The 25,620-nt window shown below is 26.4% G+C and overlaps 1 protein-coding gene and 1 long non-coding RNA gene across 27 annotated transcripts; both read right to left on the bottom strand.

The window, feature by feature from the left end:
• Nucleotides 1–467: 467 nt before the first annotated feature.
• LOC137814290 (protein root UVB sensitive 2, chloroplastic) lies at nt 468–4,398 on the bottom strand. 25 transcript variants are annotated; one of them, XR_016521544.1, is made up of 10 exons: nt 4,219–4,360; nt 4,028–4,120; nt 3,611–3,699; nt 3,431–3,515; nt 3,134–3,193; nt 2,923–3,032; nt 2,727–2,841; nt 2,357–2,536; nt 1,172–1,290; nt 468–1,066 (listed from the first exon to the last, which is right to left on the bottom strand). XR_016521544.1 is itself a non-coding variant. In XM_068616930.2 (10 exons), exons 1-10 carry the CDS (start codon nt 4,225–4,227, stop codon nt 638–640), a joined length of 1,260 nt encoding a protein of 419 aa, XP_068473031.1. In that variant the 5' UTR covers nt 4,228–4,398; the 3' UTR covers nt 468–637. The 25 variants fall into 25 exon arrangements, 23 of the variants coding, with proteins under 23 accessions (XP_068473031.1, XP_090159614.1, XP_068473030.1 ...); XR_016521545.1 differs by having other exon boundaries at nt 2,727–2,824; nt 2,939–3,032; XM_068616930.2 differs by having other exon boundaries at nt 1,172–1,294; nt 2,727–2,824; nt 2,939–3,032; nt 4,219–4,398.
• Nucleotides 4,399–19,379: 14,981 nt separating this feature from the next.
• Nucleotides 19,380–21,197, bottom strand: LOC137816195 (uncharacterized). Of its 2 annotated transcripts, none has more exons than XR_016518796.1 (2): nt 21,143–21,197; nt 19,380–20,147 (listed from the first exon to the last, which is right to left on the bottom strand). It is a non-coding gene; the product is annotated as an uncharacterized LOC137816195 (long non-coding RNA). The 2 variants fall into 2 exon arrangements; XR_011081779.2 differs by having other exon boundaries at nt 19,380–20,445; nt 21,143–21,184.
• Nucleotides 21,198–25,620: the final 4,423 nt, after the last annotated feature.

Genomic DNA, 25,620 nt, shown 5'->3' with positions numbered 1-25,620 from the left:
ATGCTAAGTTTTCCCTAAACCTGATTATTAATTAGCATTTGAGAAGAATCTCTTGAAAAAATATCTGAGAATATTAGTCAGTGCAAACTAGAGAAAAACAAACACGGGATTTCCCAACAACAATGTTTAAATTCGTTAATAAAATTGAAATATCAAACTAGTAGTAACGATGAGAATCTCCAATCAGTTAGCAATTATTAAGTCTGTGTTTAGCGAAATAAAAGTGATTAGTTAGATCACTTTTAATGGAGTTATTGGTCAAAAATGTTGTTTTCACAAGCATAACAGTCTGTTTCCACTAACTATTTAAAAGGTGTCAAGCAAATTTATTAAATTAAAAGTATTTCATCAAATTAATTGTTGAACTAATAATAACATGGGTGAAAAGGTACGAAGAGCAATAAAAACTACTTTCTAGCTATTAAAATTCTCAAGTTCTATCATTTTTCCTTACTGACTAACAAATATAACAATACTCATTTGAACAACTTTAGTATTTCTCCCGTTTGAAAAAGAATATGAACAAGTAAATAAGGTGTTACTAAGTTTGAAATCAAATAGACCAGATAAAACATTTGGCACAATTATAATATGAATTTGTGACTTGATGGTGTGCAAAATGGAACTTTTAGGAGCACTATAATGCAAAACGGCTCCCAGTTCCATCCAAAAACCGATCAGTGTACCACCCTTTGTTCTGTAATTCTTTCAAGAATATAGGAAACACACCATTCATTTTCTCATAAGCCTCATGCAGAACACTAGCACTGAGCTCATGACGAGAGGAACTCACAAGTTGTGCAGCATATGCAGCAACTAGCCACCCTCTCAGTGCATCTTCACCACTAGCATCTTGCTCCAATACCATGTCAATGCATTTATTCCCTAAGTTTAAAAGAAACTTCTCATCATGGAACACTTGTTTTAATTCAAGAAGCCTGGAAGGCTTAATGGCCTTGTGCACAGCCTTCCCTACTCTTACATTTCCCGTGTCTTCTTTCAGTTGCAGATTAAACAGCAGATTTTCCCTATATCTTAGATCAGAAGGGCTTGAAACAACTCCTGCCTGCATTGGAATTCATCAAACAGGCGAACAGTATTTCAGTCTTTTTTCTTGTTACAAATAATGGACAGGAAAAGTTTTCATTTACTTCAGTAGTTCAAACTAGACCTTGAGAAAATCATCCACCACCATTGCCGTTCTTCGTGGATTCAAGGTATTGATAGGAGTTGCTCTCATTTCTTCAGACACACTGTATAAATGTATAATTGAAAGGAGAGGACCCGCAACTAACTGACAAAAATTGTCTCATAATTCATCAGTTTGAATCGTAAGACATCACAAGTATATTATCATTAAGACATGTAACATGATCAATTATATCTCTATAAAGTAAACTAGGAAACAATACTTGTTTCCTTTTACATTCCGAGTAATGATTCTGAGTGCAATAAATACGACCAAGATGGAAAGGATAGTGAAACCACAACCAACTGACCAAAAAAGTTTCATATTCCATCTGTTGGGAACTATAAACTAAATGAATACTTATGTCTAGAAAGTGTTTCCTTTCATATTTTGAGTAATGGTTCTAATTGCAAGTAAAGAATGTATACGACCTACATGCCCTTGACTCCATTAACATTTAATTCATATCTTGCCATCAGCTATAACTTTTGGTTTAAATTGCATACATTAAATTTTCAGTTAACTTTAACACTGGCTATTACTATTTATTCGATAAGTTCTGGTTAAAAATTACATATTAACCAGAGCAGTTTAACAACAATTTTCAATCTAGCCCCTCGAATTGAAGTTTCAGTTTATTTTACAGGTTATCCCAAAAAAGGAAAATGAAACCTTGGGGTTTGATAAAAAATAAACTGCAATTAAGCATAATTTATCCTAATATTTTTTACAGAGCCTAAGAATTAATAAACCGAGTAGTAGTACAAACTTGCACTGTCATGAAGATTACAGGGAGACTTAGCCTTACGTTGGTGCTAGCTGGAATATAATCATGAAGCTTAAATCGTGAGTTCTTTTGAAAGCTCATCAATAGTCCAACTTCATGGAAGATCTCTCCTAAAAGTGAATTATGTCCCCTCTTACCCATTTCTATATAAATTGACATACATTTTATGCGGGCGAGAGGTGTTGAAATCGCATGTAATATTGTAACCAACTTCAAAAAAATTCACAAAATGCATAAATATTTCAATTCTAAAGCCTTTCAGTAATAACCACGTCCAAGAACATCATTACATATATTGTTAGCACAAATTAATTGCAAGAGTAAGAAACCACATTTAAATGAACACCGAGGCCCAAGAACAAAAAATAAAAGCTCTATACCTTTCCCTGCATTGATGCACAGATAGTAGATGCTAATTGAATTCCAACTCCAATTCCTATAACATTAAAGAGAGTTGAAAAAGCCTCTCCTTTAGCAAATAGGTCGCTGAGATTTCCTTCTTTAGCAAATGAAGAATATATAGGCAATCTTGTTGCTCTTGCTGCCACAACTGCCATCCCCTGTTGACTCCACAATAACAGAAAGAGAAGTAAGTTGCCTAAAACAAATGATACTTTTACTCATAATCTAGAATAGGATGCTAAAGACCCCAAACATGACAAACATAGGGTTGAATGAACCATTAGCTGTGAACCAACTTTATATTGCAAACACTACCAAAATGTGTAATTATTTTTTAAAAACTTAAACCTTTGCAAAATTTCCTAAGCCTGCCACTTCAAGAAAAAGATGTGGGCATAATGGAGAAAGCACTTCCAAGCCAATGCCTATATCATAGAGAACATCAGCTGCAAAAAATGTAAAGCTAGTTGTCAGACAACTTGAGAACTTAGCAATTAAGAGCTAACATAATATATCAAGGAGAGAAGGCGGTGAAGAAAAGCACCAGCCCACATGCAAACCTAGCAGTCTCCAACGTTTAGGTTCAGAATCCATTCTAGCACCCCAATTGCTACAGATCAACTTTCCTACATGTTGCATTCCATCCTTCAAAATCTGGTCATAACCCGCACAAAACATCCAGTTCATATATCAAGCACATTCCACGGTTATTGCTGATTTGAGAAATTATCAATTTGAAATTAATATCAAATTACCCAACTAACAGCTGTCGCTTGTGCAGGTGTGGGCCGCAACCCTGCAGCAAATAGTAAGGACTGCAGAAGAATAAGCATAGAGACCAAGGACACCCACTCAATTATTTCATGATAATCAATTCATGAAAAAGATTACATAATACATAATTACAATTAAATTAACTAAAATTACTAAGAATGAATAAAGAGTACTCTATATTTCAGTTGTCAAGAAAGCAAGTTTGATTTTCCAATGTCAAAGAAAATAACATTTTCCATTACATCCTTTACTGAATTTTCGTGTTACCGGAAGAAGACCTGAGTTGATAGCACCGATAGCGCTGCACTGGTAACATGTTGCAGAGCTCGAAACTGTGTGTATCTAAGATAGCCTTCATTCACACTGCAAGAGAAACACAGAAAAGCTCTATCACTGAACAAGCTTTCCTAGTTTCTACACCATAAACCATAACATATTTTCAGGAAAAATAAATAAACCTGTATGGATATCCCGAGGGGAAAAATTTATTCATGAAAGATCCCACCACCCTTTGGTAGAAAGGCCTGGAATCATCAACAATCACAACCTACAAAGAAACTAAAACCCTCGTTAGGGTGAAGAAAGTCACACAAACACTTTGAAATTCAAACACAAACAATTTTAGAACACGACACATACGTTGCTTCCTTACATAAACATAAGATATCATATCACAGATTTGAGAGTCAAAGAGCTGACACAACAGGAAGAAATCAACACCATTTCCACTTGTGTTAACATCAAATTATAAATTTCAACATCTGAAGTGAGTTGACGTTGACCACATTCCAAGCATACAAGTTATGAGGGTTTAGAAAATAACATGTTTGTTACAAACGGAGAGTCGAAAAAAGAGACATTGAAGAGAGACATACGGAGAGTCGACCATCGGGTTCAAACTTGTGTCGGCTACAAACAGAGTCCGAGGTTTCGAACCACAACAGGGAGGCTTCACCCTCTTTCTTCTCCTGTGTTTTCAATAATCAATTTGAAAGTTTGAAAACCCACGTAAATAACCCAAATAATAAAGAACGAAAAGAGAGATAATGGGTGCAGAACAGAGCACCATATCCATGGAGAATTAAGGAATTGTTTCGCCGGCAACCCCCAAAAACCTCCGCTACGCTATTACAGCGCTTAAATTTTTATCCTTTTTGTCTCATTCTTCATTTTTTTTATCAGACTAGGTTAATAAGTGGTGTGTTTTCGAGAGAGGAAAGGGTCATGTTTAACTACATTATCAATCAGCACAAATTTATTATTCTTTAAATTATATCATCTCATAACTTCTAATTGACTGATAATTTAGTTTTTTTTTTTTCGTTTTACATAGAATGTTTATTTCTATAAAATTAAAACAGTGAATAAAATATTTTAATTATATAATTTTATTTTAGATTTAAAATCAAAATTTCAATTTCAATATAGAAATTATTACTTTTAAAAAATATTATTTTTAAATGACAACTTAAGAAAAAAAGTATTTTACTCTTCCGTAGAATGCTTAATTATAATGTTTAATAATAAATTATTTTATTCATAAGTTATATCTGATTCATATCTTTAATAAAATAATATTAATATATAGTTTCGAAATAGTCCTCTAATTTGTAGAGTGAGGAGTGTTACTAATTTATAGAATATTACCATACTTTTCACATATTTTTTATTTATTTTTCAATACAGTCAATCACTTGATCTGTTTGTACCAATTTGTCGGTATCATGTCAATACCTAATAATGTGACTTGTTCGGTTTGTGCCAGTACATCAACAAATTTTTATTATGTAACCTTTTAATTTAAAAGGCTTTACTACAATAATCACGCAACTATTACATTCAAAATTATTACTAAAAATGTATTTAATTTATAGTTTCTCATTATAAAGGGCTTTTACAAAAATAAATATGTATCACTGAATCTTTTAAAACTTCTATACTCACCGCAAACAAATATCTTCAAAATAACAATTACGAAACTTTATTTTTAATCATAACTTAAAGTAACTCTTTGATCGAAGTAAGTCGGTATTAAAAGTTATAATTTGAATTGCAATTCCAACTTAAGAAAGTGTAAAAAAATAGTTAATGATTATATTTTAAATAATAACATACAATAAACATATTTTAAAATATAGATAAAATATTAATAATTTAACACTAAAATATTCTTTAAGAATTTAGTTACATGATACATTCTTTAAAGTTTGTAAAATGAAATAACGTATCTAAAATAAAGATAAGTATTTTTATTTAATATTATCTTATGACGAAAGAGATTCTTTATGAAAATACAAACAAAATAATGAATCAAACACTATAAGAAGGTATATTTTGATATATAGTTTTATTTATCTTCATTAAAATGTAATTAATATAACTTAAAGACTTTTTAATTTCTAGCATTGATTATCTTTTGAAAATCTCAAAAGTAAAAAAAAAAAAAAACACATCATGCAAATCTATTTTGAGTGTGATATAAGTTTTGCTAAATATTACGGTAACTTCTCCTTGGAATATTTTTTAAGAAAATTTAAGCTCAAATATTTACATATTTTAGGGTTTGTTAAGAGTAGAATAAGACTCTTTTGTATCTTTAGAATTCAAATCTATATCTAAATGGGATTCGAAACCAAATTTCTTCCGTTACTAAAGAAACTTTAATCACTATACCAAACAAATTTTTTAGTATTATTATGATTTTTATTATACTTATTAATAATAATAAGTATAATAAAAATCATAATATGACCAAAGAACCTGTCTCTCGTCTAGTGTTAATGTTTATCTAGTCACTAGAAAGACTTGGGTTCTGGGAATTTGTAAATCCACTCTTAAGTTAGGATTTTGTTTTATGAGGTTGAATTTATGGAAACATAATAAAACATATTTGTTTCTTGGCTAACTTGATTCCTTTCTCTTTAATTCTTTATTGGCTTTCTCTATACCTTCAAAGTCTGCGAAAATCTTTTATAAACAATTAATTCTCTCCCTTGTTTAAGGCCTACAATTGTAACATACTTTCACGGTAGTCTCGTCCTTCGTCAGCAACCATTGGATCTCATCCGTGATGCGCGCATACACGACGATTGTGTTGTCGCCCTGCTGAGGCGGATGACAAAAAATTCACCGCATGCAAGCTCCACATTGTATTCCTTATCAACGAAGTTGAGGATCACTCCGAGGATGCGGAGGAGGATGCATCATCGAGGAAGAGATTTTGAATGAGGTCATTATAATCCATGGACGGGTAAAGTGTGATCTCCGAGGATGAGTGATTGAGATAAAGCAACAACGAAGGAGAATCGGGATTAGTATAGTTTACTTGAGAATAGAGAAATTTTTTTCAATTAGGGTTATTGAAGAAGAGTGAGTGTTGCGTTAAGTTTTTTAGAATGCTGAGAAGAGAGGATAAAATCAATTAAAAATAATAAAACTAAAATAATACATTTACGGAGATTTATTAGAAAATCCGTTAACACTTAACCGGATTAAAAAACCTTAAATAATTGGATGTCGTTGTAACCTCTCTTAATATGTTAAAGTTAATTTTTTTAGTGATATGTGATAGAAATACTCATAAAAGAAAATCTTAGTTTGAAGAAGACTCGCCAAATTTAAGGATAGTTTTTATAAACTATATATATTCAACAACACTAACATCGGATTAGTAGTTGTGCTAATACTTTCAGTTTCTCCTAAAATAATTATTTTATACCATAGGTTGTTAATTAAGTAAAAGCAAATTATATAGAGTACATAGTTATTTGAATTATATAAAAGAGATATTATAGAATGTTGCCTTGAAATGATCCAAATTATAATTCAATCTGGGTTTGAAAATTTATTAACGAATATTACATTCATCTCACAATAATTACAATTTTAAAGTTTTTTCACATAATTAAGAACAATAATAAATATACTATATTTTGAAAATTCTATTAAAATAATATCATTTTCTTAGCAATTGTATTATTTTTATAGAGATAAAAAAGTAATTAATTTAAAGTACAAAAGTTAACGTTTCATTAAATTTTGAAAACATAAATTATTTTTTTAAAGTTTAACACTAGCATTATCACATCAAGTAAAGATTAATCTCTTAAGGATAAGTTTGCTTAAGAGAATAGGAGATGAAAAATATAGATAAACTTATACAAGGTATTTGATAAAAGAGAAAAAAGCTATCGTTAAAAATGTTGTTATATGTATTATTTTCATTAATCTTTATTCAAGTCTTTCTCTCTTTTCTTATGTCTTCTTTTATACTTTTAAACCAAACATCCTTAATCTTCATTTTATTAATAATTTTTTAAATAAAAGCTTTTCTTTAGGCATCACTATGCAACTTAAAATCTCAGCTAGGCTAACACCTCAAGTAACAACAATCATTTATCATCACATGAAAAAATTATTATTAAACAAAAAAAAAAAAAAATACAAAAATACGGGGGACTAGACCAAAACTCATATGTTAACAAAAACGATACATAGGTAGACTATACCTATTCATAAAGAATTCTAAGAACAGACAAGGTGAAAGCTTATTATACCAAAGAAAAGGTTCTCTATGAAAAAATCCTAAATTAGCCAACTTATCAGCACACGCATTTCCTTCACGAAAAATATGAGTAACCGTAAACCTAATTTTCCCACAGTAATTAAGACAAGCATTCCATCGATTACGAAACATCCAAGGAACATTTGTCCTAGTAGTAAACGCAGCACAAACCAAAGCAGAATCACATTTCAGCCAGACATTAGTAAGCCCCATCTTTTGAGTTTCCTCCATAGCATGTATAACCCCATAAAACTTAGTACCATTCAACTTATTTTCACACCATTAACAAAAGAATGAAGATTTTTTTTTGGGCAAATTCCATCAGACCTTCATCGCTTCTTCCTCCACCTCCATATTTTTTTATAAAATTCTAACTATACCATTCTTATGTTATAATTTTTGTATTGAAGAAGACTGTGATGGTTTATTTTTCATCAAATGGTTTTGGATATTTGTGATAGTTGATTGTGGTTGTTTGTAGTGATTGGTGGTAGTTGGTGGTTATAATAAGTTTTATTGTATTTTTTGAGTTCTTTTTACTTATTTTTTTATCAGATTGTACAATTTGTAATACCACTTAGTGTATTATATAGTTTGGATTGTACAATTCAGAAGATAAACCAGAATCTGAACTTGCCTTCTAAATCGTCCAATATGTAACAAATTTTGAACTTTCAATCTAAAAGACAATTATGAATTTAGGTTTACCTTTCAAATTGTACAATCCAACAGACATATTATAGTAAGAAGTGTTACGAATTGTACAATCTAAAATATATTTCTCGATATGAGAATACATTATGGATTTTAATCCAATTTTTTTTAAAAAAAATTAAATTATAGAATCTGAAAGATATTTTTAGATCCAAAAAGACCTTTTAAATTTTACAATTCGAGATTTATAAATAGAAAAATACGCTCATATTTGCCGCCCCTTTATTATTTCAAATATTAATCAAATAATTCTTTAAAAAAATATCACAACAAAAGAAATATATTATTATAAAGATTTCAATGTCAAAAGGACACATTATACTTTACACTATTGTACACTTGAAATTGAAAGTTAGATATTTTCATATGAAAATAAAATAAAATATTAAAATGGAGTTGAAATAATCAAATATAATATAATTTATTTAAAATAAAAAGTAATATAATTTAATTTAATAAAAATAAAATAATATTTAGAAAATGAAATATTAATTCAAAATAATTATTTTCTAATAAATTTATTTTCTCACAAATTCCAATAATCTGCATTGTTTAATATAGTTTTAAAAATAATATTTTAATAACAAACAACTAAAATTTACAAATAAATAAATCATATTTTTTAAATTATATTTATATAAATATGATTTTTTTTTATTATTTTTATAACAACTTTACATTTTCCAACAATGTTATCCGACAATGTTATGTAATCCATATTTTTTTTAAAAGTATTATTTTAATGGTCTTAAAAATAATTTTCAAAATTGAAATTAACTCAGATATAAAAAAAAATACATCATATTTTATTATTTATAAATTTCTAATTATAAGAATAAATTTGTAAACTTATATTTACATCTTTAATTTTTTTTAAAATATCTTCTTATAAAAATTACAATTTTTAATAAATTTTTCTCATTCATCAACTTAAAAATACTCACTACAAAAAAATCAGTATTATCTACGGATTTTTACCCACGAATCTGAATCCGTAGGTAAATTCAGCATTACCTACGGATATTACTTACGAACGACATTATCTACAGATTATGAATCCATAGGTAAATTCAGCATTACCTACCAACTATTACCCACGAATTCTGAATCCGTAGGTAAATTCAGCATTACCTACCAACTATTACCTACGGATATTATTACCTACCAACTTTTACCTACGGATCTCTATTACATACCAACTATTATACATATTATTAATATTAATATAATAATTTAAATAATATAAATAGTATTATATTAATAATAATAATATTAATGATATTAGTAATATAACAAAATTAATAATATCAGTAATAATAACATTAATAATATAAATAGTATTAATAAAAATATATATAAAATTAACATTTTTATAATATTAATAATATTAACATTATTTATAATATTAATAAGTATTTAATAATATTAATAAATATTTATAATATTAATCATATTAAATAATATTAATAATATTAATATTATTTAATAATATTAATATTATTTAATAATATTAATAATATTTAATAATATTAATAATATTTAATAAAATTTAAAATATTTAATAATATTAATAATATTAATAATATTAATAATATTTAATAATATTAATAATATTTAATAATATTTAATAATATTAATAATATTTAGTAATATTAATAATATTAATAATATTTAATAATCTTAATAATATTTAATAATATTTAATAATATTAAATAATATTAATAATAATAATGATATTAAATATATGAAAAATGTTATTAATTTTTATTTTATTAATTATATTAATATTGATAATTATACTTATAAATATATTAATAATCATAACATGACAACAAAACTTGACTGGTGTAATGGTTAAAGCTTCTATGGACATATCTCAATGACTCTGCCGCAGTTGAGTTCTAACATTAATTATATACGGATTTATTTTTTAGGTAATGTTGATTTCCCTACGGATTTTGTTAGACATCCGTCAATTTTCGGTTTTATCCTTATAAAAAAGTTAAAGCAAGTGAAAGTCAGCATGTATATCCTTTTCAATGAATTCATTTTATAAGTTTTAAATTTTTTTTTTTAAAGATAAATAATTTTATATAAATTTCAATTCTAAAAATAAATTTAGAAATTTAGAAATATAAAAATATAAATATTTAATTATGTTTTATTTATATATTTGGTTAACAATTATATATAATTAAAATCATTTAAAAAAATTCCAAAACATATTAATTATAAAATAAAAATATTAAATATATACTTATAATAAAAATAAAATTATTATATATAATTATAATAAAATAAAAAATATTATATATATTAATAAGAATGAAATAAAAAATAATTATATTATAAAATTTATATTTATGCATATAATATATAATCTTTGTATATAGATTTTATAAGATAATGGATTAACCTTAAAATATATATATATATATATATATATATATAATCGATTATAAATATTAATATAATTATATAATATAATAATAATATTATATATATTTATAATAATTAATTTTTTATTAATAAAATAAAAATAATGTTTAAAATTAATTTCCAAAATAATAATAAAATTATAAATAATATTATTATTTAAAGAAAATGATTAGGATAAATTTATAAACTTATATTTTAATATTTTATCACACTCATCGCATCACTCAAAAATTCACTACTTTACATACCTTAATTCAAACAACCTAACTTTCTTCATATATTTATCTTAAATAATTTCAAATTCACTCTCTCAAATGATCACCTTTCTTCTTCCTAATCCAAACATACCATTAGAATACACCACCACAACCTCTGAGACAAAGTAAAAATGAAACCATGTGAATAAGAGAACAACAAACATGTGGATAAGTAAAAATGAAATGATGTGAATAAGAGAACACGAAACATGTGCTCTTAAGAGAGAAGTAAAAATTAAATGATGTGAAGAAGAGAACAACAAACATGTGACGCGCTGCCAACTCAAACCAAATAAAACAATGGGAGGGAAGACATGATAGTGCAAACGAAAAAACATGTGACGCCGGTTCTTAAGTATGATATCATAATCGAAGTATCCTCTTATCCTAAGGAACTGATGGCGTGGAGATATTCCTTACTACTCCTACGGTTTAAGCATTCACGATTCTCAAGGACTCAACATTCATTAAGACAGATAAAGTCAGTCACGGGCATACCTTACAATATGTCTTTATTTATATGGGAAACTCACTGCAGATTCAAACAAAAACAAAAAGAATAGTTATGTTCACTGACTTTTTTTATTCCAATAAACTAACTCATTTCATTTCTGAAAAAACAATCTCATATACATGTCACAACATCATTTATCACTGTATACATGTTTATGATTGGTTCTGAGAATTTTATTTCTAGGAATTCAATTCTTGGGAATTACTTTATGTTGAAAAATTGATTCAAATTCGATCTACAGAAAACTCAATTTCTAATTAGCAATAGTGTTGTGGGATGTTAGAAATTATTTAGCATTTAATTTAGACAAATTGAATTCCTAATTGCGAACCCTTTTGTCAAACATGCAAAATCTGCTTGAAATTTGGTTGGATAAAGTTTTTTACTTTTTTTTTCAAAAATAATGAAAAATGTACAAAATTTAGAAAAAATAAAATAAAAATGTATTTAACTTGGAATTAGTTTAAATTATTTTTTTAGTTAAAATAATTTAAAATTAATCAAATCAACACTAATATTTGTTTATCTTAAAATTTATATATCAATTTAAATTGCATTGGTCAACAATAACAGTATTTTAAAAAAAAGTTTTTTGTAAAATGTCCCTATTTTAAAGTATAAGAAAAAAGATTTTTTTATGAAGGAGATAAATATTGATAAGGAGATAAAATAGATGAAGGAGAAAGTGAGATTGAAATTTTTTGAGTGAGGAGATTTATCATCTTTTAAATTTCAATTTTTATATTAAAAATAATTTATGGTTCCTATTCATGATCTAAAAATACATAAATTCTTAACATAGCAATTAAGTTGACACTAACTTATATTTTTTTTAATAAAGAATGAAATTAATTAAAATGAAAAACAGTTGAAAGATGTCCCAACCCATATAAAAAAAAAAAAAAATACTTTCACCATGTATAGAAAAATGATTCCCACAGAATAAAAACTCCAAAAAAAACCAAAAGAGTTGCTGGCATGACAACACCTATATTACAGCAGAACAAAATACTGCACCTACAATCCTTAAAAAAAAAACAGAATCCAAAGAAGCATTTTACAAAAAAAAAAACTTAGATAAATATAAAAATAAAATAAAATTAGTATCAACTACACTAACAGTAACCTTGTTTATTTAAGTTAGCTTCAATGCTAGTTTAATACTAACATAAACAATTTTACTTATTAACAGTTCAATGGTAATTTAATATTAACATAAACAATTTTATTAACAGAAATTAAAAATAGTTAACATCCTAATGAAATTGACTAAAATCACTCTAGTAGTATCCACATTAAGCAAATTCTATTAGTATTAATTAAGAAAACGCTAATATGACATTAACACAAATATTTATTTATTAAAAAAATAAAACTAATTTTATGTTTTCTATTTTCTTTAAAAAATAATATTATATATCACATTAAGTAGATTATTAGCATCCACATTAAGTACTCTCTATTAACATATCTTAAACTAAACTAATCTTATACTAATACAAATATTTATTCAATATTATTATTTTAAACTTAAAAAAAAAAACATAATAGTTAGTTTAGCTAATTCTAATAGCAACTCAATTTATTTGACTAACACTAACATTTATAATCAAATTTGATGTTTTTTTTATAATGACGAGCATAAGATAATTTTTTATACGCTCTTTGCTAGAAAAGAGATTAAATAAAATGAATAAAAATAAAGAAAAGTGTAGAAATAAGAGTGAAAAAAATAAAAAATTAAAGGAATTTGATTGAAGAAAAATAAAAATAAGAAAGAATAGTACAGTTAAAAAAATTTGAAAATTATTTTAACCTTTTCTCTTTTCTAACAATAGAAATTAATTTAAACTCTTTAATTTCTTCTCAACCAATACTTTGGGGACTTCAAAATCTTATCCCTAAAGTCCTCTTACAAGTGTGTGAAGTATAGTTATATTACAGTGATGAAACTCCAAAATTTCTATTGGAGTGTATAGTTTTCTTTTAAAAGTTCCAGCAAATTAATTTTTCTCATTGAAAATTAAATGTGGACCATGAAGCCTTCGAATAGTGGCTATAAAAGGTGAGATAGAGTGTGTATTCACATCCTTTGCTCAAGATAGATCAACATGTGTGGTAGACTACTAAGTTGAGTATGTCTCTCATCTATTTCTATTTTTATTACATTATTAATTTATAGCTCTTTCTCCTAATAATTTTCTATTGCTTCTGTTCTTTGGTTCTATGTTTATAACAATGCTCTATTTCTATTGTTTCATTTATACTTCAATTTAAAAATTGAAAATCTACTGAATTATGAACCAAACTTTATCAAATTGTATTTGATTTTTTTTTCAAGCCATGCAATTAGGTACGGTCAGTGCTTTGGCATGAAAAGGTGACCTAAAAACAGTAAAATGTATCATACTTTTTTTTATTCAGTATTTAAATTAATTAAAATAAAGTTATTTAACTTTTCACAATAATTGTTAATCTTGTGTGAGGTCCAACTCAAGATAAACTGATTGAAATGGGAGCAAGCATCCGAATGATATACTGAGGTCTCCCCCAATCCACTTACTACACAAACTCCAAACCTTCCAAGCTACCTTGCATTTAAAGAAAACATGACTCTCATATTCCTCTTCATCCTCGCACTGAACACACAAATTACTTTCTAAAATAAGCTCTCTTTTAACCAAGTTCTCACGTGTTGATAACCTATCAGTCAAAACTCTCCAAATAGTAGTCATTGAAAAATGGTAAAGCCTTAAGGTTCCAGAAAACCTCATATATAGAATCATATATGTACCCTCCTCAACCAACCTTAACCTACTATACGCCGAACTAACAAAATAGTTTGAACTTTCATCCAACTTCCATACTCATTTATCCAAAACCCCTACGGACAAAGCCTTGTCCTCAAGAAGAAACATTAAACGGGCTTCCTCATCCACTTCCCACGCAAACAGAGAGTGCCTCCACTCCACCACCTTCCAAGACCACTTGTTGTTGTTTCAATTCTCCACTTGTGACACAACAACACCTTTATCTTTAGTAATTGAATACAACCTCGAAAATCTTACTTTTAAAGTCTCTCTTCCAACCTGAATATATTCTCAAAATTTAAAATTAAACAAAATTAATAGAATATATAGTATATAGTATGAAGAAGACTCATATATAACATTATTACTGTTTATTTTTCTCCCTATATCATGAACATAATTGAACAAATTAATACAACACATACAATATGTATGTGTACATATTGTAAGTAGATTTAATTATCATAGTTGACACTATTAATATTTATTTGCCTGCATGTGATGAACAAAATTGGACAGATTAAAAAAAAACACAGTATATAGTAGGAAGTAGATTTAGTAAGCATAAATCATAATGAAATGTTAATGTCATTTGAAATTTAACATACATGTAATTAAATGACAAAATTTACAGTAATTTAAAATTTTATGCCTAAAATGCATAAAAAAAACAAATTTTCAAGAAAATAATACATTGGACACACTCAACACCAACATATCCAATTCAACTTCAACATCATAATTGATACAACAACAGTAATCTAAAAATAAATAAGAAAATCACAAAACCAACTTTTTAGTACATTGCATAGCTACCCAATCCACTTTGTTATGCATTACTAATATATATTAAAATTAATTTGTTGTGCATATTAATATGATGTTTTTCTTGCTAATCTACTTTGTTACTGTTTTCATTATCAACTTATGTATATAAACTTCTATTTACAATTTTTAATATAGAATTTTAGTGTATGAGCATTGTGCTATGTATTTCAAATATATACTTAATATAATAAATTGAATTTACTTGAAAGAGCTTGAAAACACATTCATCATTCAATCAAGATTACTATCACTAAATGATGAAATCTTTAGGATTGTCGCATCTCCTTCAAATTCTTTCATGCATTCTGCTATTGACTCTCTCATTTTCTAAAGAAGATCGAAAGGTAAATAATATAAATTCTATATATTTTGACCTAGCTATTGAAATTGTTTGTTATTACAAAAATATACTTTTAAAAACATATACTCGAGGTATCTCTATTGTACAATACTTCACTTTGTATTTTTTTTTTCTAGACTAATTTTCACATTCCTTCTATATGCTCTATCTGTGAGAAGTTATATCTTTCCAAAAATTGCTCTTAGGTTTTTATTTTTTTATGATTTTTTAAAATAATTCTAATTATATATATATATATATATATATAAAAGAAAATATTGGATTGCTTTCAAGTTAAGAGGAGTTTGGATTATATTCAAAATAAACAAATTAACTTAAAAATGACTTTAAATAAGGTTGAACATATTATTTTAAAATGTTGAAACATCCACATGAAATTCACGTAGTGGGACTATTATTTAAAAAAAATAAAATTTAATTCATCTTGTTCATACACTACAGATTTACATAGTCTACATGGGAGCATATCCAAAGGACATGGAAATCACATAATCATTTCACACCAGTATGGTTCATAATCGTTATTATATTGTATGCATACATTCATTATCATTGGTTATTGAAATGAGATCACATTGTGTAAATGATATTTTAAACCATCATTTCACACTTAAATAAATTCTTGTTTTATTATAGCATAATATTTTATTATAAAAAAACGGTTCTATAATATTGTTTTTACTATTTGACATGTTAAAACTTTATTTTTCTTAGTAATATAAATGTCACTATATTGTAACCATCCATAACCCTTCAGACGATAACTATAGTAATAATCAAATAATAAAATTTAAAAAAATATTTTTATCGCAATTCAATTAAAACTAAAGAAGAAAAAATAAATTATTTTTCAACCACATCTATGGTACAATAAATTCAGAGGAATACAACTAAAAATGCTATGAACAATAAATCAAGAGAATGCATAAATCTATAATGTTATTGTAATTAAATTTAGAAATTTTAATATAAATTGAAATTGAAGATATTAGATCTCTTATTACCTATTTAGGTATTAAAATATGGAGTGTTTATATAAATGTGATTATATCACTACAAGAAAATCATGATAGAAACCAATTTCTAGAGACCAAAATAATTAGTTACAATAGTAATTAAATTAGAGATCATTTTAGAAACTAAAAAAATGGTTTCTAAATTAGTTTCTATTATTTAGATAGTTTCTAAATTGGTATCTAATTAACAACCAATGTTTTAACTACCAATTATTTAGTTTCTAAATTTGATAGCAAAAATCTTAGTTGCTAATTAGATACCAATTTAAAAACTATTTAAAAATAATATAAACTATTTTTTTTTAGTTTCTAAAATAGTTTCTAATTTAGTTACGCAACTAATTATTTTGATTTCTAAAAATTGATTTGTATTTCATAATTTTCTTGTAGTATGGAAATGAAATAAAGTTTGGGCTAGAAAGAGATGCAATTCTCCCATTCAACAAAGAACAAGGGTACCTCTCTTACATTCATAACAGTTAAATAAATTATTATTTTATTATAATATAATATTTTATAGAATATTTATTTTTATTAAGGGTACCTCTCTTACATTCATAACAGTTAAATAAATTATTATTTTATTATAATATAATATTTTATAGAATATTTATTTTTATTATTTGCAATGTGAAAGAAACTTTATTCTTGCTAATAAATGTATTCCTGATAACTATAATGTAATTGATGGTGGGTAAAGAAATAGGAGAAAAATGAATTATATATGTATGACAAGAAAGCTCCATAAAACACTGTGCATGACCAACCTCTTCATCACCACTTTAATGAGATTATGACCAACCATAATGTTTCTTAATCTTTCAAGCGGGATAAAGATCATGAAGTGTACATGTATACTCTAAAACTGCTTAGGTATGGAGTGTTTTTATCAACAAAGAATAGTATAAGATCTACTTTAGGATATCTCAACCTCGTACACAAAATCCATAAAATCCAAAACAACTAAAGATATTGGTTTCTAAAAGAAAAACCCTACAACCAGCTCAAACAAATTCTTAAGGATCTAAAAACCCATTTCCTGTACGCAGCCAGCACCCATTAGACCACATTCTTCAGAGCCAATTGAAGTAACAGAGATTGTGACCGCAGAGGCTCATTTGCACCGCTAGACATTAAAAGCTTAAGAGGAATAATGGCCTAGAAAGTGCCACCACGTGCCTCCTCATAATAAAAACCAGCACAGATACAACTTGCAAAAGGCATAGAACCAAAGAGGAGAAAACTACAGACTTCTTTTTATATCCCTTAACTTGCTGAGGTATGGAGTGTATTATTATAGTTGCTGATTTGAAAAAAAAATATGTATGATAAAAGTACAACTTACCAAAAGATAAAAAAAAGGTGAAAGCAATGTTTGGGGCAGCCCAAAATTCTGACCTATGATGGAAGAAGTTGTAGTTCTTAATATCTTCCACTGTGAATCTAACTTCACCAATGCAACCCCAAGATAGCTACTAATGAAAACGAGGTAGCTACTAAAATATTGAATGGTCCCAGGTAAGGGCCAAGTTTAGTTATTAGAAATGATGCATGCTTATCTACTCTATCAGTGATGACTAAAAAGCAAACCCTAATATTCACCACTCTTGTCTTGATTCTGCCACAAGATGTTTTCAAAGAATCTCTAGAAAATTTCACAACCCGCTTTTATCAATATTATATTTTTAAAATTAATTTTGTATTTGTGCTTGTGTTTGGTTTTGAGGAAGGGGAGGTAAGAAATAATGTGTGATGTTTTCTGGGATGGAAGAGAAGGAGAAATAGTTTTTGAAACTTCTGGATTAGGATTCCGGGTATTACTCAATTTTGAATTTCAAAATGGCTATCATAGTTTTTTTAAAATACACATGCCTCGTGTAATGCCATCACTTTCCTTAAATTGAAATATTGAAACAACTAAGTCAAAAGGGAAAAAGAAATTGCAGAACCCAAATTTGCCAATATTAGAAAAGAAAAATATTCTTAGACAACCCAAGTTTAGCTTGTGCCAAAATACAACTAATGAGGTGGAAAAATATTCTTAGGTGGTAGGACTGCTTTTGTCAAGTGAAGAAAAAAATTGAAAGAAAGATTCTTAGATGACAGAGGTAATTTTGTCAAGTGAAAGAGAAAATTGAAAATCATAACGTAACAGATAATTAAGATAATTAATATGATAAAAATAAAATTGAAAAGTTAAAAGTTTATTTTTTTACGTTTTAAAAAAATTATTCAATAATTTTCTTTTAATAATATAATAAAATATATTATATTTAAATTTAAAAAATTTTAAAAAATAATTAAATTTTTTGATATTATTAATTATTAAGTAATTAATTTTTTAAAATATTAAAGTCTATCCAAGATAAAAGTTTGATAAAAATATTCAAAAAATTAATTAAAATTAAAAAAATTCTCATATTTGTGTTACATTATTTCAAAAACTAACCTTCTCAAACAAATTTATGTTATGATTCCCAAATTTATATTAAGCATATAAAAATCTATTTTTCTCAAAATTAAATAAAAATTTAAATAATAAAAGTTATAGGTTATTATGAATAATATATTTTATAATCCAACAAATTTATTGATTTATAATTTATGAAATTCATAATCTTATACTCAAGCATTAAAAAAAATTGTATACCTAATATCTCTTTAAAATAATTTGAAATTTTAAACCTTAAACATAAAAGTTATAAACTTATTTATATTATTAATATAGTAAAATTTAATAATTTCTTTTATTAACCATATACATTCTTATTTTTTTTTACAATATTAATAAACATTCTTTATAAGTTTCTCCTAGATTATTGTGAGAAATTCAAAAAGTTTAATTTTGTAACCTAATCAATATAATACATACTCATTACATATAACAAAATACTATCATCAAAACAACTCTAAAATTTATAAAAATAAAAAAGTATTAAAAAAAAAACATGAACGGGGCAGCAATGTGTAAGGTTCAGCAAGTTGAGATTCAAGCTGAACCACAGATTGAAGAACCACAAGCTAAGCCATATGGCTTGTTCTCAAAGGAGTTCTTAACTCCTTTGAAACAAGCCATTAGCTTAGCCTGTTCCGGTTCTTCAATATGTGGTTCAGCTTGAATCTCAACCTGAAGAACCTTAGACATTGTTGCCGCCTGCTTCATGATCCTTCTGGAAAAGATTTTGACTATAAAATGCAATATCAAGCAAGAACCATGTGCTTGATGTACCAAGGAGATGCAGTCCATGGCGAGTTAAGAACTCCTTTGAGAACAAGCCATATGGCTTAGCTTGTGGTTCTTCAATCTGTGGTTCAGCTTGAATCTCAACCTGCAGAACCTTAGACATGTCTGCTGCTGCCTACTTCGTGTTCTAAGATACTAGAGCAGTAACGGGCAGTTTCCGACATCTTCATCCGCCAGTAGTAAGTCAATGCCGCTGGGAGTGCTCCCACCATCACAATTATCCTTCAAACATAGTCTGCTTGTAAAACTGTTGAGGCAGAAGCCCATTAGCACCTGAATTTGCTCATTTGTCTTATAAAACTCAGACATTCCTCTTAAATAGCGTATCCGGACACACTATCGAAAATATACTTTGTATATAAATCTTTATTGTTAATTTATATAATTCATAATTATATAATATAAATATGTATCCCCGTGTCCTACATTTTAGAGATTATACGTATTTTTTCATATCAGTATCATATAAGTGTTTGTACTACATTACTTTTCAAGCGAAAATTACAAGGTTATGTCTGTATCTCTTTATCAAAAGCTTTCCTTTTCTGCAGAAGTGTAAACGAGAGTCAGACTTGATCAATTGTGAGAATTCAATAATAGCTGATCAATCTGAAGAAGTTATCAAATGAAATCAACCAATACACGTACAGTTACATCACCTGTTAGTCCACTATGAAAAAGTTGTTTACCTATACAATAACTATAGATTACACCACTAGTTGAAGTATTGAACCATCCAATAATTCATAATTAAGGCTAAGAAATTAGCCTCTATATAGTGACCAAATATAAGGAAGATAGAGAGCTCTCAATACAAAAGTTATTAAAGTTGTCAAGCTACCGCAGAAATTAGGAAACTGGAAGGAACTCGTACCATCTCAAAATAAAAACAAAAAGTAGTAAATAAGGACTTTCTAGATTCTCTCCTCACTTCTTTTTATTAAAAAAGTGCAATCTAAAATAACTTGGCAGTAAATTTCTTCGAAAATTATTATGTTTTTAAATTGTTTCTAAAGAGAAAAGAAAACAGAAACAAATCTTTGGATAAACAGAAATATAGTTGAATCTCATTTGAGAAATTTTCATACCGAATGAAACCATACATGCACAAGGTGCGTCCTTTGTAATATTAGAAGTGATGAGAAATAGCAGAAACAGATTAGGATGAAATCAGTATCTGAAATGTACATTAAAGGAGACACATGAAATGAATCTGAACTACAAAATTACAAAATTAATTACCTGTAGTGGAGAAAGGTTGTAGAGAGAAGAGAAAGATGTGAAGTGCAAGATGTGGGAAATGTATGAAGGGAGGGGGAGAATTTATAGGAAGAGAAGATACCAAAACATGACATAAAACAAATACTCTTTCTTAACACCAAATTAAAATACCTTTTAAGCCTACCAAAATTTACTATTTCTCAAATTTTCTTCTCTTTTCAATACCATGATATGTTAGTGATGTGTTATACAAATCATGTGATACCTAAACAAAATATGTACTTAACATATTTTTTTAAAGTTGTGAAAGCTACCCACTTTTTTGTTACACAATTAGGTACCAGAAAATTTGTTGTGGGATGAGATCACTTTATACTCTCCTAGTTTCAACTATAAGTCAAATTTATACCACTCAACTTAATTTACCTTTTACACTATTTGGCCAAAAATGTCATTCTTAGTTATATGTCATTCTTATTTAGTTTTTATTTATTTATTTGGTGAGTGTTAAATATCATCACAAAAAAATATACATATAAAAAAACTTGGATTTGCTTTCCATCATATATATATATATATGAAAACTCTTCATATCTAAATATTTATAATAAAAAAATGAATAAAGAGTGAAGGAAGAGAGAAAGTGAGAAAGAAAGAAAGCTTAAAATTGTATGTGAAAGTGAGAATGAGACCTTTATATAGAAGAAATGAATACAAAGTGAAGGGGATGAGAGAAAGTGAAAAAAAAAAGAGCTTAAAATTGTATGTAAAAGTGAGAATGAGACCCCTTTTTTTATATAGGAAAGGAATCAAAAATATTTTGTGAGAATTCACTTTGCTGTTCTAGTTTCAAAATTCTGAATTTGATATTCTTTCGCTAACTTTCTCCATAACAGCTTTCCATCGTGTATATATATATATATATGAAAACTCTTGAAAACTTTTCATATCAGCAACAATCATTATACCCAAAAAAGGATTAGTCGCTAATCCAGTTAATTAGGAAGAACTTATAAATATTTAGAAAATATACTATTTTATTATATCTTATAATAACTACTGTAATTTAAAGGTTTTATACAAAGATTTAAAAAATGATAAATATACAACTTTTAAAAATAATTTCACTAAAATAACCTAATTTTTCAATAAACACATTCGTGTCAACGAGGATAATTAATTATAGACAAATTAAAATTTAAAACATTAATACTTATTGAAAAATAAAATTAAAAATTCCATTTCAAGTATTTGTTTTATAAATTCATACATTTTGGGAGGAAGAAAGTGATTTTTATTTTATGAAAAATCTAATTAACATTCTAAATCAGTTGAGATTAAGTGATTTTACTTATATTTGCGGTTAGAGGTAATATATGTATGATTAATTTTTTTGTCTTTCTTAAATTTTTTATTGGTGTCTAATGTGCGGCAAAGTGTAATCATTTCTCAGACCAAAATCTCAAAATTTCAACCCAAAAAATTTCCTTTTTCTGGATTTGGTGCTTAGAAAGGAGAAAACTAGAACACAAAAAATACCACGAAACAAAAAAATAAAAATAAAAATAAAAATAAAAGGAAAAAAATAAAAAATAAAAACACAAAAAGTGGTCTTACCTCCATATACCTACTTTGTCAAACATCATAGATCTAATCCTTGATGGCCATAAGGAGGGGCTTCTCGGGATCAGAATCGTCTCTATCTGGAACTCGAAGTCGCACGAAGAACCTCTATACAGAAGAATCTCTATACAATGTCTCCAAAACGATATAATAAATGACAAGAATGAGAGTGAAGAAGTGGGTGTAGAAAGGCCACTGTAAACCATGTGAAAAGAACTTGTATCTGGAGATGAAACAAGAGAAAAACGCAAAGACAATAAGTAACCATTCTATAAAATGGGAAAAAAATAACATCATACTTTATTGAAATTTAAAAAATGCATTGTAATTTGTTTTCCAAAAAATAACAATATTTTATCTAAATTCAAAATTTCTCTATCAACTCTGTTATTTGTTTCCTAAAAAAATAAAATATATTTTATCTAAATTTAAAAAAATTTCTATCAACTGTTATGTAATTATTGTTTTTTAAATAATATAAAAAATATGCTTTGATAATTACTCAATGACAATATAACTAAAATAGAATAATAAAATAAAAATAAATTTATATATATATTAAAAACAGTCGTAGAAAGGAATCCTGTATAAGTATAGATATAGTATTAGGAATTAAATTCTTAAGAAATAAAGAAAATATTTATCTCAAATTTTAAAATAATACGTATGCATAGCACAGTGACAGAATGTTGTTTCCTTTTTTAACATGAAATTGGGACCTTAGTTCACATTTCAAGGTTAGGTTGTCTCACCATCGACTTTATGGCATATTTTGTTGACTTTATCTACACGCCTCTTTCTAATCTCAACCCATACCTAAACAAATTTCGAAATAATTGAAAACATATTTTAACAATTTAATTAAATAGTATTCACACATTGATTTATGATTTACAATAAATCCATAAGCATAAATTAAGAAGATTTTAGTATTTATTATTATTAAGTAGATCAACCTATTCAAATAACTAAAACAAAAATGAAGTCAACAACTCAGTAGTATGTTGTTAAAATAGAATTAGCAATTAAAATATTGAAGCACTAAATTCATACACCAACAATTCAGTAATCAAAATTTTATTATCTACTTTTTTTAGAATTTTAATGTCTATCACCAAATTAAATCAATCATTAAATGTTTAAGATAATAAGATATATTATTTTTGTTGCTAAATTAATTCTAATAAATTTTTGGTTGAGAAATGGGTTGTAACTAGCATTTTCTTATTTGAATTTGTTGGCTAATTGGTCGCTAGTATAATTAACGATCACATTTTTTTTTTTATTAAGAGATTAAAATTGTCGGTCTCTACATTAACATTTTTTTTATAGTAATTAATTAACTGGGGACTAATTTCATTTAAAAAATATTGTTATCCTCGAGAAGACACTTCATCTTCTAATCCAAATGAATTATAACTATTTATTTGACACATTTACGAAATAAACAATATTTATCATTATCATCTTAACTTAGTACTACATGAATTAAATTGAGATAGATCCCTCTCAATTAACTTGCTAAATCAAAATACAATTTTTTTAATGTCTAACCAGATTTGACTTGTTAATAATTAATTATATTTACTTAAAAACCTTGTATCTTAATTATTTAATACTCACATTTTTAACAAAGTCAAATTCCTAAATAAGACTAGTAACAATGTTTAATAATAGAGAGTTAACATGTTTTCACAAGTACTTAAAAATAGTTTTAAAATAAAAATGATATTTGAATAATTTATTATTAAAATGAAAAGTATATATAAATAGAAGAATCAATCATTTAAGTTTTATTTTAATATAATAATTATCTTTATAAAAACCATTTTATTTTCCTCCAATGTCTTCCTTCTAAGGTTTTGACAACCTCCTTCATTAAACTAACGATCAAAGATTACCACTAGACTCTTAGCAGTGAATACAACAAAATTGATCGATTATAATTTTAGTTAGAGTAAGTTTATTTTTTCTCATTTTTCCTTTGGATCAATTTTGAGTTTTAGTGTACCTGAGTAGATATGGTTGCATATGATGTTTATAGCTTCAGAATTAGTTCCTATTAATTCGTCCTATTTATGTTATGGATGTACGGACTCAAATCCCTTACACACTACACCAAGATAAATAAATATGTGATATTACAAATATATCATTCACTTTGCTACCAAAAGCTTGGTGACACCAAGCTTAATGAAGGCAACATCATACCAATTTGCATTTGTCTTGACTAATATGCTATTAGTAATTGTCATATTTAATTTGAAAATTATATAGTAAAAAACTTTATTTTGTTTGAGAAATATCAAAATACCGTGAAAACATAATTTTTTTTTTTTTTTGTGTTGTGCACACTTTATTACGCTATAACCTTTTTTGAAAGACGTATTATTTTATTACATAAAAATTAATACTTATTAGTATAATTGAACATTTTCATAATCTCTCAATAACTTTTTTATTTGTTCCAAGGAGAACAATAAAGAGTAACAATTTGGATGTATGTGTGTGTAATTTGAGAAAAATCTAAGATCTCAATGCAATTATTATTATTATTATTTTCTAAAGGCATTAATATTCAAAACAAGAATATTCAATCTAATTGAATCCAAATATTGTGGGTTATTATATTTTAAGTGTTTTGATCAAACTCATTTTAATAAAATTAAAATCATTGTTTAATAGTTTAGGGTTAAGTTTTGATATTAAACTCATGAATCCAATCGAACTCATATGTTATATAAAATATATTTTTTAATTTTAGTATATGAAAGATGAATATTGTAAGAAAATTACATATATTAAACATATTATATATATATATATATATATTTACTTTGTCCTAACTTTCTTACTTAAACATTTCTTATATAAAC

The sequence above is a fragment of the Phaseolus vulgaris genome, chromosome 1 (assembly GCF_051622355.1).
Source record: "Phaseolus vulgaris cultivar YP4 chromosome 1, ASM5162235v1, whole genome shotgun sequence".
Classification (NCBI taxonomy): domain Eukaryota; kingdom Viridiplantae; phylum Streptophyta; class Magnoliopsida; order Fabales; family Fabaceae; genus Phaseolus; species Phaseolus vulgaris.
Note: the sequence above shows the minus strand (reverse complement) of the source record. Positions and strands in the feature narration are given on the sequence as shown.

Excerpts from the sequence above, each read along its gene's own strand:
- LOC137814290 (XM_068616929.1), bottom strand. Across the intron at positions 3,516-3,610 it reads CCCTCGGGATATCCATACAG|TGTGAATGAAGGCTATCTTA; the intron begins GTTTATTTATTT and ends TTTCTCTTGCAG. Across the intron at positions 2,842-2,922 it reads CTAGGTTTGCATGTGGGCTG|CTTTACATTTTTTGCAGCTG; the intron begins GTGCTTTTCTTC and ends TCTGACAACTAG.